This window comes from Callospermophilus lateralis, chromosome 3, assembly GCF_048772815.1.
Source record: "Callospermophilus lateralis isolate mCalLat2 chromosome 3, mCalLat2.hap1, whole genome shotgun sequence".
NCBI classification, from domain to species: domain Eukaryota; kingdom Metazoa; phylum Chordata; class Mammalia; order Rodentia; family Sciuridae; genus Callospermophilus; species Callospermophilus lateralis.
The window spans coordinates 87505417-87524155 of NC_135307.1; the positions used below are offsets into that span (position 1 = coordinate 87505417).

At 43.6% G+C, this 18739-nt stretch overlaps 2 protein-coding genes across 2 annotated transcripts in view; one reads left to right on the plus strand and one right to left on the minus strand.

Annotated features, from left to right (window-relative positions):
• Dnajc17 (DnaJ heat shock protein family (Hsp40) member C17) overlaps window positions 1-11540 on the minus strand; it is a 35508-nt gene extending 23968 nt beyond the window's left edge. The window contains exon 1 of the mRNA XM_076850569.2: window positions 11380-11540. Coding sequence (XP_076706684.1) covers window positions 11380-11457 — 78 coding nt within the window. The 5' untranslated portion in view covers window positions 11458-11540. The remainder of the gene's footprint in view (window positions 1-11379) is intronic.
• A 72-nt stretch (window positions 11541-11612) lies between these two features.
• Window positions 11613-18069, plus strand: Zfyve19 (zinc finger FYVE-type containing 19). Its single transcript, XM_076850568.1, has 11 exons — window positions 11613-11872; window positions 12924-13045; window positions 13216-13266; window positions 13906-14024; window positions 14123-14268; window positions 14621-14729; window positions 16214-16423; window positions 16872-16951; window positions 17238-17336; window positions 17416-17552; window positions 17631-18069. The coding sequence occupies exons 1-11, from the start codon at window positions 11819-11821 to the stop codon at window positions 17707-17709; spliced, it is 1206 nt and encodes a 401-aa protein (XP_076706683.1). The 5' UTR covers window positions 11613-11818; the 3' UTR covers window positions 17710-18069.
• The last annotated feature ends 670 nt before the right edge of the window (window positions 18070-18739 follow it).

The window sequence follows — 18739 nt, forward strand, 5'->3', positions numbered from 1 at the left end:
TTAAAAGAAAATAAAAAAGAATTGAGTTGAGCTTGTTGTGGAGACATACACCTGGTATCCCAGCAACTTGGGAAGCTGAGATAGGAGCGTCACAAGTTCAAGGTCAGCCTCAGCAACTTATTGAGACCCTGTCTCAAGGTAAAAAAAATTTTTAAATGTGATAGAAAGTGCCCCTGAATTCAATCCCCAATAATGGTTAAAAAAAATAATGAAAAGCCAGGCGTAGTGGTGCATGCCTGTAATCCCAGCAGCTCGGAAGGCTGAGGCAGGAGAATCGCGAATTCAAAGCCAGCTTTATCAAAGGCCAGGCACTAAGCAACTCAGTGAGATCCTGTTTCTAAGTAAAAATACAAAATAGGGCTGGGAATATGACTCAGTGGTTGAGTACCCCTGAGTGCAATCCCTGGTACCACCCCCCCCGCCATAAAAAAAGAAGGAAAAAAAGAAAAAAAATTAAATAACAGTGTGGGAACAGCAAGACTAAGGAAAGCAGTTATGCAAATGGAAAATATTTTGAATACTGCCATAGTTAGCTAAAATGGAAACTATATCCTGCAGCTTTAATACAAATTATAACACACTTCCTCAAGCTTTCCAGGTCAGTTAACACCTGCTGGATTTAAAACAAGCCAGCAGCTTTACTAACAGAATCCTATCTCTGTGTCACTGATGGAGTCGTGGGGCTCTCTGGGCCCGACAGATCGTCTCTTGTTGCCCTAATTGCTCCTGAAGTATGGGTCATGGAAACTACTGTGAAGACGGGGTAGAAAATTCAGGTTTGGGCAGGGGCTCTGCATTTACTAGACATCTTATGTTGGGCAAATCAATTAAACTCTTTGAGTCTTAGTTTTCTCATCTATAAATTGGAGCTAATGGTCCTTGCCCTACCTTATAGGCTTGTTTTGAAGATCACTTCAAATAAGATAATTTACGTGAAAGCACTTTGGTATCATATAAATGTGAGGTATTATCTTGAATGGTAATGAGTAGCTTACAGCTTACAAACACAAATGAATCATTTCTTTTGATTTAACAGGCAGCCAACTAACTTCAAAATTCCAGAGCCAGACAGCTTTAGCTAGGGATAAGTTTACCATCAGAGAGATATGAAGAAGACCTGAAGGCCAGGTGACAATCAGGCCCACTGTGGGACAGGCCCTAGGTGAATGAATGACTGCCCTTTTTTGGAACCCAGGGGCGTTATACTACTGAACCACATCCCCCAATCCTTCAAAATGCATTTTTAAGCACCTGAGTTCACCTGCCAAGATTGAGTGAGCTACCTACCCTTCAAAGGGCTTCATATGAAGAGCAAAGCTGCTAAAGATAGAAGAGAAAGATACATGGGGACTGGAGATATAGCTCAATTGGTAGAGTGCTTGCCTCGCATGCACAAGGCTCTGGGTTCAATCCCCCCCGACACACACACACACAAAAAGACACATGTAGGCTGGAAAACCTGGGCTCTAGTCCAGGCCTGACACTTACTCCCTAAATAGTCTTAGACATGTTTTATAACCTCTCTGGACTAATGAAAACAGTAAATGGTCATGACAATCCCATCTAAATCTGCTACGATATATTCTTTTCTCTTTCAAAGTCTTACACAAAAATGCCCCCCTCAGGAAAGCCTTCCCTAATCTTGCCAATAATCTGAATTGTGTCTTCTTTATTCCTATAGCATTTTTCTTGTACATTTTACTGAATCTCTTTTATTCTACCTCATGTTCATTGTTTACTACACTGTGTGAGCTGCCAGAAGGCAGAAGTGGCATTGTATTCAGCATTCAAATCCCACCATGCCCACAAAGAACCACGTCTAGCTGGGCACATTGGTGTACACCCCCAATTCACAGTTACTTGGAAGGCTGGGGAAAGAGGATCACAGATTTAAAAAATATATATATATATATATATTTTTTTTTTTTAGTTGTACGTGGACACAATATCTTTATTTCATTTTTATATAGTGCTAAGGATCAAATCCAGTGCTTCATGTCTGCTAGGCAAGCACTCTACCACTGAGCCACAACCCCAGCCCAAAGGATCACAGATTTGAGGCTAGTTTTAGGAACTTTGTGAAGCCCTAAGCAACTTAGAGAAACCCTGTCTCAAAATAAAACATAAAAAAAGACTTGGGATATAGCTCAAGGGTAAAGCTTCCCTGGGTTCAGTCCCCAGTACCAGAAAAAAAAGAACCTTGTCCATAGTGATGGACTCCATCAATTTGTTGACTGGAGCAAAATAGTGAACTCAAGTGCCCTTGATTTTATTCCACCTCCTTTAAACCCTGACCTCTGCCTCAATCAAGAATCACTTTGTTGTGTTGTCAGGTGAATCAGCACTGAACTGTCAGAAATGGAATGAGTAAGAAGGGTAGAGGGCAACCTTGGACACAAGTTGAGGGATTGTATTTGATTTTAAAATGCAAAGACAAGGGGTTGGGGATATAGCTCAGTTGGTAGAGTGCTTGCCTTGCATGCACAAGGCCCTCGGTTTGATCCCCAGCACTACAAAAATAAATAAATAAATAAATAAAAATCTGTGAGGACAAACTTGGTGCAGGTCTGTAATCCCAGCTACTCGGGAGGCTAAAACAGAAGGATTACAAATTCAAGGCCAGCCTGAGCAACTTAAGGAGATCCCTTCTCAAAATAAAAAATAAAAAGGACTGGAGATGTAACTCAGTGTTAAAGCACCCATGGTTCAATCCCTAATAATGCAATAAAGAAACAAACCTGCATTGACAATGACAATGAAAACAGTAAGAGCTACACTAGAGTAAACACGCTGTGCCAGGTATCATGCAAAGACCGAGCTTCACAACAATGCACTCAGGGAGAGAATGCAATCATTTTCATTTTGCAGATGGGGAAAACAAGGCACAGAGAAGTTAAATATTTGCTCGTGGTCACCAACTAGGTAAACTACAGTCAGTATCGAGGCAGCCTAACTCCAAAGTTCACTTTCTTAACTATAACTGAAAGTGAGTACAAAGGTGATTATAAAGGTACAATTCTCAGCCTTGCTGAGGTTTCTATCCATTTTCAAAACATTGTAGATGTGACAAGTAACAGTTCTTGGTCTCACTTAAGAATAGTTATAAAAACTTTTACTTTCTACACCAAGTTTCTAAGAAATAACCTTCTGATTAGGAACTTCTAGGAGACTTACAAATGTTAGCATCCATATTTCAAAATGATAGGACCGAGGAGCAAAAGACATAGAAGCTGGAAACAGACAGAAGTGACAACTTTGACATCCAGAAGGTCCTTGATAAAAATGATTATGTGCTAGGGGTGTAGCTCAATGGAAGACTAAATGCTTGGAATGCACAAGGTCCTGGTTTGATTCTCAGCACCACACACCAAAAGAATGTTTTTGATAGGAAATATTTTCCCCTCCTCTAAGCACACAGGGAGAAAGGAAAAGGAAATTAAAAAAAGAACCAGGGAGAACACTGTTCAGTTTGACATGAAGGTTCAGGGTGTAGCTGCCCTGGGCAAGGCACTGGGCACACAACCCGCTGCTGTCAAGAGCCAGGGCTGCAAGCAGAGATGGCAACCTCTTACCTACCTACCTGGTAGAAGTGTGCCATACAATCCTTCTGAAAGGTTGTATTTTGAATCAAAAGCTTGTTAGTATATTTACTTTTGTTCTAGTAATTTCACTTTGTCATAAAATATAACTGCCTAAGAAAATAATGATGAATATTAATCCAATCATTCAACAAGGATTTTTTGAGCATCTGTCACGGGCTGGACAAGTTATGTTTACTTGGGTACAAAGGGCTAGAGACCTAGGAATAAACAAAAAAGGAGGAAGTTCCTTTCTACTCAGATTTTTTACATTCTAAAGGGAAGAACAATAGTAGGCAAATGGGTATATAATATAATGTACAGTAGTGAGATCTATTACCTAGAAATACACAGCAAAATAGGGTTTAAGGAAGTTAATTTAATTAATGGATCATGGAAAGTCTCTCCAAAGGGGGTGGTATTTGGACAGATATCTGACTAAGGGGAAATATTCAAATGCTCAGAGACAGAATTTTCTACCAGAAAAATCAGAAAATGTAAAGGTCTTCAAGTAGGACCTGTAGGTGATTTTGGGAAGAAACAAAACAAAAAACATAGAGGAGGTCCACTTCACACCTATTAGGATGGTTAATGCCCCAAACCAGAAAATAAATTTTGTCAAGGACAGAGAGAAACTGGAACCCTTGTGCAAGGCTGGTGGGAAGGTGAAATGATATAACTGCTGTGCAAGACAGAACAGTATGCACAAAATTACCATATGGTCCAGCAATTATATTATAAAAATAATTCTTGCTGGGCACTAGCATACCCTGTAATCCCAGCAACTCAGGAGGCTGAGGCAGGAGGACTACAAGTTCAAAGCCAGGCTCAACAACATAGCAAGGTCCTAAGCAACTTAGCAAAACCCTATCTCGAAATAAAATATAAAAAGAACTGGGGGTCTGGGGATGTGGCTCAAGTGGTAGCGCGCTCGCCTGGCATGCGTGCGGCCCGGGTTCGATTCTCACGTACAAAGATGTTGTGTCCGCCGATAACTAAAAAATAAATATTAAAATTCTCTCTCTCTCTCTTTAAAAAAAAAAAAAAAGTATCTGTTGGCTTTTCTAGTCATGATATAGCCCTGAAAAAACAAGGGACTGGCCAAAAATTTAAAAAAATAAAAAAAAGTAAAAAGAACTGGGAATGTGGCAATAGTTAAGCACCCCTGGGTAACCAGTACCAAAAAAATAAACAATTTTAAAATAAAAATAATTTTTTTCCATTTTTTTACCTGCTGGGGATTAACCCAGGGATTCACATGTGTTACGCAAGCTCTCTGCCACTGAACTCAGATTTGTACACCAGCATTCATACTAGCATTATTCACAATAGCCAAAGGGTGAAAAAACCCAAGCATTCATCAACAGGTAATGCAATATATGTATAAAATGGAATATCAGCCAGATACAGTGATGCATGCCTGTAATCCCAAGAACTCAGGAGGCTGAGCCAGGAAGATTGCAAGTCTGAGGCTACCCTAGGCAATTTAGCAAAAAAAAAAAAAAAAAATATATATATATATATATATACACACACATATGTGTGTGTGTGTGTGTGTGTGTGTGTGTGTGTGTGTGTATATATATATATATATATATATATATATATATATGTAAGTATGTATTTGTATGTATGTATAAAGGACTGAGGATACAGCTAGGTGTAAAGTGTACCGGAGTTTAATCCTCAATAACAAAAAATTAAAATAAAAACATTTTTAAAAGGCATATTATTAAAAAAAAAAAAAAGGCATATTATTCAGCCTTAGAAAGGAAATTCTGGGCCGCAGTTATAGCTCAGTAGTAGAGCACTTGCCTAGCATGTGTGAGGCACTGGGTTTGATCCTCAGCACCACATAAAATAAATAAACAAAATAAAGGTATTATGCCCATCTACAACTAAAAAGAAAAAAAGAAAGAAAGAAAATTCTGACACATTACAACATGACTGAAACTTGAAAATACTGTATTAAGTGAATAGACAGAAAAGAAAGGACAAATATATGATTCCACATATAAGCAGTACATGGAATAGTCAAATTCATAGAAAGTAGAAGAGTGGTTTCAGGGGCTGGGGGGAAGAGGGAATGGGGAGTTATGTTTACTTGGTACAAAGGTATAGTTTGAAATGATGGTGAAATGATAGAAAAGTTCTGGAAATAGATGGTGCTGACAGTTGCAAAACAATGTAAATGTACTTAAACCATTGAAAATCCTACTCAAAAAGGATTTAAATGACAAATTTTATGTTACATATGCATGTTTGCTACAATTTTTTAAAATAATTTTATTTATTTATTTATTTATGTGGTACTGAGGATCAAACTCAGTGCCTCACACGTGTTAGGCAAGCGCTACCACAGAGCCACAACCCAACCCTATATGTTTGCCAAGATTTTTTTAAAAAATAATAACAGCAGGGTGCAGTGGCACACCACTGTAACCCCAGCAACTCCAGAGGCTGAGGCAAGAGAACTGCAAGTTCAAGAGCAGCCTTAACAATTTAACAAGACCCTGCCTTAAAAAAAAAAAAAAAAAAAAAAAAAAAATTAAAAGGGCTAGGGCATGTAGCTCAGCAGTAGAAGGCCCCTGAGTTCGATCACAGTACAAACAAACAACAAAAACAACAACAACACACACACAAAAAAAAAAACAGAACTAATATGCTTGGAACATAATGAACAAAGGGAAGAATGGTAGGGAATGTGCAGATCAGGCAAAGAGGGCCTCATGTCAAGAGAAAGACTTCAAATTTCATTCTAAGACTGATGAGAAGCCATTGGGGAGTTATGACCAGAGGTGACAAAATCTGATCACCATTTTAAGTCTCACTTTGGCTTCTGTGTATAGAAGATCAAGGGACAAGACCAGGAATTGGAAAAGGGTTAGAAGTCCACTATAGTAACCCATAAAATTCCTGAGATTACTTCAGAATCTCTCTAGAGGATTTGCCAATGGCATTAATTTACAATCTAGTCTTCAAGTTGGCAGCCATTGGTGCGTTGCCCTGTGAATATATAAAAACTTGGGGTTCAATGCTTCAGGTTCTAGCAGAAGACTGGATTCTCTCCCCAGAAGTACTTCCACCTCAAACCAAGGTCGTTAACTCAAGGCTTTCCTACAAGAAAACACCTGCCTGATCCAGGGCTAGATGGGGGATGTAGGGAATTACTGATTCTCTAAACTCATATGGATGGTGGTGTTCAGCCCTTTTCTGGGCCTCCCAGGTTTGTATTGATAGGAGGGGAAAAGGTCTGCAGAGGACTAGCTCTGTATTACAGAAAGGTAGAACTGTACTTGTCCCTAACTTTAACTAGAGTGAACAAATTGTTCTACAAAGAGCCAGAGAGTAAAAATTTTAAGAGTGATATGTTCTTTGTCACACATTCTGAATGGATGGGCATTACACAGAACTTTTGACCCCAAACCATAAGTTGCCCTACTCCTCCCTGAGAGAGACAGTGACTATCCTAGGCCTCCTGATTCTCCAGTCAAGTAAATGCATTGGTGTCTGTAGTTGATCCTTCATTCACTCAATAAATATTTATTGAGACCTCTTTATGTGCCATTCACCAAGTAAGGAGGCCAAGAAGGCCCCTGAATTGGATCACAGTTCAAACAAACAACAAAAACAACAACATCAAAAACAGAACTAATATGCCTGGAACACAATGAGCAAAGGGGAAGATGGTAAGGAATGTGCAGGTCAGGCAAATGGATCAGACGCCAATGGATCAGATCTGCTCCACAGAGGTAGGAGTAAAGAGGGGAGTAAGGCATGAAGCAAATAATCTCAGAGCTCAATACATGAATGCAAAGTAATATAAATGCTGGAAAGGAGGCGAGCCAGCTGCTATGAAAGCTAGCAATAGGCAAAGCCTCTCTGAGATTGTCCTTTAAGTTGAGTTCTGAAGGATGCACATAGTAAGCATGCATGACAGGAAGAACAATCTTGGCAGAAGGAAAAACATGTACGAAAGGGTAAGAAATTCTATTTTATTAAAAGTACAACTGGGGCTCTGCCATCCAATCCCTTCACTTCATATCGACCTCCAGACCCCACCTCACCCCACCACTCCACCCCCGCTTTCCTCTTTTCTGTGTGTGTGTGTGTTTCCCCTTCCCCACCATTTAGAAAAGAAAAAAGTACAATAGGGAAGCTAGAGATGTAATTCAGTGGCAAAGCATTTGCATGTGCAAGGCCCTGTTCTGGATCCCCAGTACTGCAAAAAAAAAAAAAAAAAAAAAAAAAATAATAGGGGTTTAATGGAGTACCAAGATCATTTCATTTTCCGTGAGAATAGACTGGTCAGGCCCAATAGATTAGAATCAAAAAAAAAAAAAAAAAAAAAAAAGTCAAATAGACTATTTAAAAGGGAAAGAAAGAAAGAATGACTCACAGCCAGGGCAGTGGCACATGCCTGTAATCCCAGGGACTCAGGAGGCTGAGAAAGGAAGATTGTAAGTTTGAGGCCAGCCTCAGCAATTTAGCAAGGCTCTCAGCAATACAGCAAGACCCTGTCTCAAATTAAAAATAAAAAAGGATTGGGATGTGGATCGGGGGTAAAGCATGCCTGTGTTCGATACCCAGTATCAAAAAAAAAAAAAAAAAAAAAAAAAAGAATGGCTCATGATTCAGGTTCCTAGCTTGTTCATTGCAGCATACTAACAACAGTGAAGACACAGAACCAACCAAAGTGTCCATTGACAGATGAATGGATAAAGAAATTGTGTGTGTGTATACACACACACACACACACACACACACACACACAAGGGAGTTCTATGCAGCCATAAAGAGGAATGAAATTATGGCATTTGCCAGTAAATGAATGGAAATGGAGAATAATATACTAAATGAAATAAGCTAAGAGAGAAGGGCAGAATATCATAAAGGGAAGATCAAGAGGCAGAGTGGAAGGACGGGAAAGGGGAGGCAAAACGGAATAAATTCTTTTTTTTTAATTTTAATATTTATTTTTTAGTTTTCGGCGGACACAACATCTTTGTTTGTATGTGGTGCTGAGGATCGAACCAGGGCCGCACGCATGCCAGGCGAGCGCACTACCGCTTGAGCCACATCCCCAGCCCAGAATGAATTCTTAAAAAAACACATTATGTGCATATATAAATATACCACAGAAAATTTCACCTTTCTATATAAGTAAAAAGAACCAATCAAATATAAATAAATAGACAAGTGAAAGGAAGTCTAATAGAGGCAGGAAAACAAGGAGGGGAGGGAAAAGAGGAGGAAAAGTAGGGGATCATGAACTGAAATCAAATTCCATGCATATATAAGTTGGTTGGGATGAACCCAACTACTATGTATAACTATAAAGCTCTAATAATTTTTTTTAAATATTTTTTTTAGTTTTTGATGGACCTTTATTTATTTATTTATTTATTTGTATATGGTGCTAGGAATCGAACCCAGTGTCTCACACATGCTAGGCAAGCGCTCTACCACTGAGCCACAACCCCAGCCCCTCTAATAAATTTTAAAAAATATATACATATATATGTACACATAATGGAATATTATTCAACCTTAGAAGGAAATTCTGTCACTTAAGATGACATGGATATTATGCTAAGTGATGTAAGCCAGATACTGAAAAGAAAATACTGCATGATCTCACTTACATATGGAATTTTTTTTAAAAAGCTGGGCAAGAGGGCTGGCGTTGTGACTAAGTGATAGAGTGCTTGCCTAGTGTATGAGGCACTGGGTTCGATCCTCAGCACCACATTAAAAATAAATAAATAAATAAAGGTATTGTATCCATCTACAACTGAAAATATTAAAAAAAAAAAAAAAAAACTGGGCCCAGTGCCACACACCTATAATCCCAGCCAACTCAGGAGACTGAAGCAGAAAGACTGCAAGTTCGAGGCCAGCCTCAACAACTTAGTAAGGCCCTAAGCAACTTCACAAGATCTGGTCTCAAAATTTAAAAACAAACAACAACAAAAAAAAAAACTAAAAGGGCTGGGGATGTAACTCAGTGGTAAATTATCCCCAGGTTCAATCCACAGTACCAAAAACATAAATAAAATTTAAATTATAAGTAATAAAACAGAATGGTTGGGAATATAGCTCAGTGGTAGAATGTCCCTGGGTTCAATCTCCAGTACTGGGGCAGGGGTGGAAGGGACACCTCCTAGGCTGTATGGTCAAAGAACCAACTTCAGGAAGCTTTCCTCATATATATATTTTAAATATCCTTTGGTTCTCCCAAGTTCCCCTAGAGAACATGATGGGTATTAAACCAAGAGAAGGGAACACCAGTTCTTAGGACTCCCTTGCTTTCTACCAAAAAATGTCCATTAGCATGAAGTTAGCCAATGTATCCAAAGTGCAAAGGGAAATATGTACTGGAAAGGAGAACTGGCTGCTATGAAAGAAAATAATTGGTAAGGCTTTTCTAAGTGTGTGCCACCTACTTTTCATGGTTTATCTTTATTCTTTTTTATTGATTGATTGATTGACTGATTGGTACTGGGGATTGAACCCAGGGGCACTTAACCACTGAACCATATCCCCAACCCTTTAAAACAAATTTAAATTCTTTTTTAATTGTCAATGGACTTATTTTGTTTATTTACATGCGGTGCTGAAAATTGAACCCAGTGTCTCACACATGCTAGGTAAGCGCTCTACAATTCCAGCCCACATTTTTTTTAAGACAGGGCCTCACTAAGTTGCTGAGGCTGGCTTTGAACTCGCGATTCTCCTGCCTCAGCCTTCCAAACTGCTGGGATTACAGGTCTGCGACACCACGCCCGGCATTATTAATACCGAAATAATAGACTTATGAGAGAGATGTAGTAGATATTTTTGGTGCTTTATAGATGTCCCTGTGGTCACTTTTGACTTCAGCTGCAGGGGAAATTCTGTATAAGTTGACAGCATCTCTTCTCAAAACCTTCTGGGTCTCCCCGATTTTTCTGCCCCAAAGCTCCCTCTTCTACAAAGCTCACTCAGACCTTCAGCAGAGCAGCTCAGAAGTACAGGGGCATTGGTGGGCATAATATTCATCCCATGAATTATCAGCCTTTTCTATCTACATTATTACAACTACCACCGTGATCCTAGGGAAAATAGCAGAAACCACTGTCCAGACTGATCAGTGTCTCACCATCCACCATCGTTTTTTTTTTTTTTTTTTCAACTTTTTAATGTACTGGGGATTGAACCCAAGGGTGCTTTACCACTGAGCTACATATTCAGCCTCTTTTTTTAAATTCTGAGACATGGTCTCACTATATAGCTGAGGCTGGCCTCGAACTTGCGATCTTCCTGCCTCGACCTTCCGAGTCGGTGGGAAGATAGGTGAGCATCATCGAACCCGTTCCCTGCGACCCCTCACGTTGATGTACGCCTAGGTAGGTGGAACTCTGGGCCACTTGCCTTACCCTTCCGATTCTCTTGCTTAGGGCCCACTATCACTTGCTGAGAATGGTAACACTGAAATGAAAGACAGCACAAGACGGAAGCCGAATCCAAGGCGGAGGCAGCGCAGGCGCAGAGAGGAGGTCGGCTTCGCTCACAGATTCATCCAGGACTCTCCCATACAGGGGCTCTCCTAAACAGCCACCAGAACTCCCCTTTACTTGAGAGGCCCTCAAATTGTTCAGGAAGGTGTGGGAGCCTACATTCTGAGGCCGCCGGGCCTCCCTTCCTTCTCCGCCCAGGGCCCGGTCGAACCTGAAGAGACGGTGCCGGTCCCAGCCAAGGAACCAGGACAGTAAAGGCTGCCAGGTCGCTCAGAATCAGCTTTCCTCGCCACCATTCTCACCTCTTTGTCTGCCGCCTTCTCCTCAATGCCCAGCAACGCGTACAAGTCCATATGTAATAGTTCCTTGGTCACCGCCATGGTTCCAGCCTTGACGGTGCTCGTACTACAATTCCCAAGAGCCCAAGCATGTGCAGGGACCGCGGGCTCCGAGCAGGCCTAGTGCCGCTTAGCCCCCTGGGAATCGTCGTGTTCCGGGTCAGGCTTGACCGACTCTGAGGGACCGCGCAGCCGTAAATGAACTACGGCTCCCGGCAGCCCCCGCTCCCGCCTGTGCCGCGCTCGGGCGCAGGCGGTGAGTCTGGATTCCCCCAACCCAAGGCCGAGGCGGGATCGCGCAAGTGGGCGTGTAGGGCAGGACATGGGTGGGTGAGCTTCCTAGGGGCTTGGTCCTGAAAGGCTTGACTTCAATCCTCCGTTTTCTGCACCGCCTGGAGCCGCGATGGAGAGTAGGTGCTATGGCTGTGCTGTCAAGTTCACCCTCTTCAAGAAGGAGGCGAGTCTTCTCCCAGAGGGCTAAAGGGTTAGGGAGGGCGCGAAGCGAAGGGAAAAGCATGAGACTTACGGTCCAAAGATTCGGTGTTGTGGGTTCTTTCCAGCGCTCCCTCGCTTTCGGGGTTGATGCGAGGTTCCAGTGAGGTGCTGAAGGTGAGAGCACCCTAAAGCTTGTTAACGTCATTTTTTGAAATTACACTTTTCTGTAACATAAGTGTAGCATCCAACTGTTGCCTTCCCACTCCGTTCCTCCCCCGCGCGGTTTTAATACCTTAGGACAGTTGTCCTGCTCATTATTCTCTCTGCTTTGAAACCTTCCCCATACAGCAGCCTGCCGTTACCCTTGTTTCTTGAGTTAGATGATCACACTCCCCTATCGTCCCAGGGCACCATGTCAAAGGCCCTCTTGTCCTCAACACAGACCGACCAGGTTATCATGGTAAAATACTGCTTTTCTGTGCCTGAACCAGATGTGATAATTTAATGGCATGCAGGGAGGCAGGACATTTTAGAATCCTGGATTTTAGAGTCTGTTCAAATTTGAGCTCTGCTGTTTTATCATGGGGTGACCTTGGTTTGGGCAAATCATGTAACTTTTGTTAAGTACTGAGCTTAGTGCCTGGCACACAGAGTAAGTACTTAATAAATGGAGGGCATTGTTATCATCCCATCCTGAGCTAAACCTCCCTCTGTCTATTCCAGAGCAGAGAAGGCATGAGCCCTGCCCTATCTGATTCTCCTTTGTTAAAGAGTCAGTGACCTGAAACACAGGGTTTTGCCTTCTACACCCCCTCCCCATGGCATGCAGTTGAAGGTGGTTGAAAGCATGGGAATTTTGTTTGAAGCTTTATGTGATTTGAATAAGAGACCGGAAACCAAGGAATTGCTTTACCCTCTGTCCCAGTCTCCCTAAGCCCTAGGGACCCCAGTCCTTTTCCTCCTCCTAATATCTGGTCACAACCTCTCTGTCCTCTCTCTGTATACTCAGAGTACCAGGGAGGAGCCCATGGGGTAGATAACAGGTGAATCCTCCTGCTTCATATTTCTTGTAGTATGGCTGTAAGAATTGTGGTCGGGCCTTCTGTTCCGGCTGCCTCAGCTTCAGTGCAGTGGTACCTCGGACTGGTAACACCCAACAGAAAGTCTGCAAGCAGTGCCATGAGGTCCTGACCAGGTAAGAAGCTAGTATGGATAAGGGCTCCACCAAGTACAGCAGTGAGCATCTGGACAGCCCTTGCAACCTTGTGCTGTATAGCCAGAGGTCAGCCTAGGAAGTGTTTGGGGTGGAGGTGGGGACACTGACTGGGATGGCAGGACTTCTGATACCAGATTTCTTCTCAACAGAGGTTCTCCTGCCAATGTCTCCAAGTGGTCACCACCCCAGAACTATAAAAAGTAAGTTAAGGAAAAAATAATGAGGACAGGGAAAAGACAAGGGAGCAAAGGTAGGACTCTTCTCCTAGTCTCTAGTTCAAGTAAGTACAGGGTCAGGAGAATCCCCACTTTGAAGCTTCTGGATACCCTCTTGAAACTTTTTTTTTTTAATTTTTTTTTTTTTTTTTGTACTGAGGATAGAACCCAGGGGTGCTTAATCACTGAGCCACATCCTTGGCCCTTTTTTATATTTTATTTAGAAATAGGGTCTCACTGAGTTGCTAACTACCTCACTAAGTTGCTTAGGCTGGCTTTGAACTCTCAATCCTCCAGTCTCAGTTCCCAAGCTACTGGGATAACAGGCATGCACCACCACACCTGGCTAGTGCCGCCATGCCCAGCCCTGGACACCCTCTTGAACTCAGAAAGTAGCTTATCACCTTCTCCTCAGTATGAGCACTTGGCAGAATTTGCCCTCTCAACCAGACCCTCTATTTGGTAAGCAGGGCTGGGCTGCAGGGTGACAGCAGCAAGAGCCATAGAAAATTTCCTACTGCAGGACTCCCTAGATGCCTAGAAATAATTTGAATGGGAAATAGTGAATGGGTGCCTTCAGTCCTCACTTCTGCCTTCAAGCACCTCTATCTCTTATCGTGCTAGACGTGTGGCAGCCTTGGAAACCAAGCAAAAGCCCAGCACTTCTAGGAGCCAGGCACTGACCCAACAAGACCAAGTCATTGCTGAGCGCCTAGCACGACTCCGTCAGGAGAACAAGCCAAGTGAGTGGAGGCAGACAGGGTAGCCAAAAGGACAGTCTAGAGATTCTGAGATTGAGGTTCCTCTGGCCCTTACCTGGCTCCCCCTATGCCAATTGCAGAGTCAATACCCTCACAGGCAGAGATAGAGGCACGGCTGGCTGCACTGAAGGATGAAACCCAGGGTTCTATCCCTTCTGTCCAGGAGATGGAGACTCGGCTTGCTGCCCTTCAGGGCAGGGTTCTGCCTTCTCACACCCATAGACTGGTGAGTGCTAAGGCTTGGGAGGGAAGGGATTCCTAGGGAAAGGATCCAGAAGAAGCTCAGATACATGTATGATCATATACTTTACAGGAATTGGTAAAGCCTCCCACCCCTACCTCCTGAGCCTCAGGCCTGCTGCCAGGCCAAGGAACAAGGGACAAGCAGCAAGATTGAGTGGGTCAGAAAAAAAGTGGACACAGTCCTGTTGGGGACTGCCAGACCTACTTGATTAAGACAAACCTTTGCCTGGTCTTTGAGAATTCCTCAGCATCCACCCCTGACCCAGGATACTTCTAGGCTTTATGTGGCTTTTACCTTACTCCCACTCCCCACTGAGGTTCCCTCCTCTGGGCAGGAACATCTGACAGCAGACACCAGGACACAGGATCAGCAGACACAAGATCTGCTAACACAGCTGGCAGCTGAGGTGGCTATTGATGAGAGCTGGGAACAAGAAGGTCCAGGTAACCCCTCTACTTGGCTCCTCCAGGAACATGCCCCATCTCTTCCCCCAAATGGGAGAGGCTCTGCTATCCACCCTCTGGAGATGAATGTAAAGTAAAGAAGGTCGACCAACATCATAAGAACTATCATTTATTGAGTATTTACTCCAAAGGGAGCTAGTGTAGGCCTAGTGTTTAAGTGCGTGGGCTTTAGAATCAGACAGTGATCCCCATTTCTACCACATACTAATTGTGTGATCTTGGGCAAGTTATTTGACCTAAATCTCACTCTCATCATATGTAAAATGGAGGTATGTATGGTAAAAACCTACCTCACAGGGAAGTCAGGAGGAGCAAATGAGATAATCCAATAGTTCTTGGGACCGTACCTGGCTCATAATATAAGTGTTCATTGAGTGTAGTGAGTGTTCTCTATAATGATGATGATATGAAAGAAGAGGCTATTCAAAATTAAATATAATTTAAAGTTCATTTGCTTAGTGTTACCAGCAGTATTTCAAGTATTCAATACCCACATGAGCTCATGGCTACTACCTTATGGGATAGATAAGGGACATAATATACACTGTTTCCTTCATCATAGAAAAATTCTTTTGGACAGTGTTTTCTGAAAGCTTCAGAGAAGTAGTTCTCAACCATGGATGATTTTACCCTCCAGGGTACTTTTGAAAATGTCTAAAGACTTTTTGGTTATCACAACTTGGGGGATATTATTGGCATCTGGTGGGTAGAAGCCCAGGATGCCATAAGCCACATCCTGCAATGCATAGGTTAGCCTCTCCACCACAACAAAGAATTATCTGGTCCAATGTGTCAATAGAACTAAGACTGAGAAACCTTGCTTACAGACACAATTTCATGGACCAACCTCAATAATTTTGAGGTATGTACTATTATTGCCCATATATAAATGAGGAAACTCAGGCGTGGTGAGCTTAAGGAACTTGACCAAGGCCACATAGCTCTTAAGTGGCAGGGATGGGCCTTGTACCCAAAGCTGTCTGGTTTCAAACCTCTTGCTCTGAAACTCTAGGCTAAAGGTGATCATGTCAGAGCCACACCCACTCTAGTAAAGTTCTTCCTACCCAGTGATATATAAAATCTCAGCTTCAGTCGTGCCTTCTTTGTGCTGCTCCCAGGGAAGTCTAATTCCAGCCCTGAATGGCAGAAACTGGCTGAACTTTAGCCTCCTCGTATCCTAATCCTTTAGGGTAGTGATTCTGAAACCATGGGACATCCAGCCCATACATATCAGTGGGGTGAGGATGAATATGGTTGAAAAAATATGTCCAAGATTGCTAATTTTTAACATTTGAAAAATTGGAGGAAATACTAATCTTATTTGTAATATAAGTCACATGTGCTAGGGCTGAGCACAAAGCTGATAATGTATAGTTTAAAAAAAGTTGAGAAATGGGCTCAGTGACTTATGGGGGAGAAATCTTAGAATGCCTCTTCTTCCCTGACTCTATTACTTCTTCCAGCTGCCTCTCTCCAGAATGACCTCAACCAGGGTGGCACAGGAAGCCAGCACACTAATTCCCAGGGGCAGGCCAGCTGGTCCCTGGAGAAGGAGAAGACCAGGCTGCTGGCTGAGGCAGCAGTTGAGCTACGGGAGGAGAATACAAGGCAGGAACGGATCCTGGCCCTTGCCAAGCGACTGGCTGTGCTGCGGGGACAGGACCCTGACAAAGGTAAAGGCTGGAGTCAGCTGCTCACTAGTGTCTGTTGATCACAGCCTTCCCCTGCACTCAGGCCAAGCTCTCCTTCCCAGGGCTAAGTCAGGTGCTAGAGGTCCCTATGCCCAGAGATCTGTTGAGCCTTGCCCAGAGCCATGAGGAATGAACTAGGGCAAAGCAGTAGATGAGGAATCAGTGGCAGCCATCAGGAGGTAGGGGGACCTTCAGTCCTTTCAGGTGCTGAGGCTTCTTCTCCTGCCCTGCTCCTTAAGGCTGCTTCATTAATGGTCCAGCCTTGTAGGGTTGGGACAGGGAGGGACAAGTTCTGAACAGGGTGGCTAATGAGGCTCCTCAGCTCTGGAACAAACCCTGGGAAACAAACCATTTCCAGAAGAGGACAGTGGTTTAGGTGAAATCTCTCACCCTCACTCTTCCTCCCATTTCCATCTCTCCCTCATTCAAGTGACCCTTCAGGACCTCCGCCTCCCAGACAGTGATGATGAGGAGGATGAGGAGACAGCCATCCAGAGAGTCATGCAGCAGGTAGGCCTGGCTTACCCATCCAGCCACCCCTGTCCTGTTTCTGCTTCATTGCTGCTTGGCCCCATTCACCTAGCCTCCATTCTGGGGTAGCCATTCTGCAGCTCCTGTTCAAGTTGGGGTTCTTGTGTCCCTGTGACCCAGATTTGCCCCTTGGCCCCCTGAGATGGGGAATCAGCAGCCATAGGCAAGAAGTAAAGGAAGAAGAGTTGAGAAGCCAAGGCTACAGCACAGAAATACTGGGAGAAGGGACTGGAGCAGGGAGTAGTATCCTTTCACCTGTTCACAGCTCACTGAAGAAGCTGCCTTGGATGAGGCAAGTGGTTTTAACATCCCTGTGGAGCCAGCTTCACGACCCCAGGCCCCACCCTGCAGAACAGAGCCTAAGGTGAGAAAAGCCCATAACCTTCCTTCCTACCTGGCTGATTGCTTCTATCATGTATCTTACTTCCTGTATTCCTCTCTAGTCCCTGAAGGCCCAAGTCATGGCTCCCAAGCCAGAGGCTAAGGAAGAAGAACTTCCCTGGTGCTGCATCTGCAATGAGGATGCCACCCTGCGATGTGCTGGCTGTGATGGAGACCTCTACTGTGCCCGGTGCTTCCGGTGGGTACAGGTAGAATGTTCAGTGGAAGGGCTCAAGGGTTGCCTACAATCCCTAATCTGCATCCCTTTGCTCCACAGGGAGGGCCATGATGCCTTTGAGCTTAAAGAACACCAGACATCAGCCTACCGTCCCCCATATACTGGCGGACAGTACTGAGGAAACCCCAACCCTCCTGGAAAGGTGGTCCTATAGACATCCTGCAGACTGGCAGTGATGCCCTGAGGGCATCTATGAGACAGCAGATCAAGTCTACTGATGATGGATACACCCCTTCCTGAGCCTCAGTGTCCCCTGGAAAGAGGAAAGATTCCATTTGAAACAATGAGTGGAAAAGCCAAAGGGAAAAAGTAGGGTCCCTCCTCCAAGAAGCCTGGACTAGAAGTAAGAGGCATGATGTTCTAGAAAGACCAAACTGAATCTAAGGGTGAGTCCTGTAGCCTGACTCCAGGGCCTGTTCCCCTACCTGGCACATAGTAGATCTAATAAAGTATATGTATTCATTGGGCTCAGCATATACCGATTGAACCTAGTCTTTGCCCATGCTAAGTACATGCTCTGCCACTGAGCTACCCCACCCTCAGCATCTCTTATCTCTAGAACCTAGTTGATCCCAAGCCCAGGCCCTGTGAGAGATGGCAAGAGCAGAGAAGACTATAAGAAAAGTTCTGTGGAAGGAAAGAAAAAAAAAAATGAGCTATCCTGTAATCTTCTCCCAGCAGGAATAGTCCCACCCATCCTGGTGGCCTCATGAAGAAAGCGTGAAAATTCATTCAACCAAACTGTGTTTCCTGCTCTAAGCAGAACTTCCAGGCCCCTCTGTATTGAATTTCTCAGTCTCTCTCAGTACTCAAACAGTGCATGGAGGAACAATGCATACATACCTGCTTTACTTACAAAGGATCCCACCTCCCAGGGCTCCTGTCCCAACCTGCCTGCCATTCATACCCAGTATCTGTTTTCTAATGACTTCTCCTGAGCTGCCCCTGGCCTCTCAACCTATGTTCTTTATGTTCTGCATAGCCTCTACTTTTTCTCTTCCTGCCCCCAACTAGAATCAACTCAAGAAAAAGACCCTCACCTGAAGCCTCCCCCATCAGCTGTGAGTAGAAGAGGGGTGAGCTTTCTCTGATACCCCCAGATCCAGCTAAGTTTTCCTGTTACCTCCTCTCTAGATTCAAAATTAATC

Bases quoted from the DNA above. Each gene is read 5' to 3' on its own strand.
- Zfyve19 (XM_076850568.1), top strand. From the start codon at position 11,819: ATGGAGAGTAGGTGCTATGGCTGTGCTGTCAAGTTCACCCTCTTCAAG. The intron at 11,873-12,923 runs GCGAGTCTTCTC...TATTTCTTGTAG, and splicing joins TCACCCTCTTCAAGAAGGAG to TATGGCTGTAAGAATTGTGG. The intron at 16,424-16,871 runs GTAAAGGCTGGA...CCCTCATTCAAG, and splicing joins GGGACAGGACCCTGACAAAG to TGACCCTTCAGGACCTCCGC.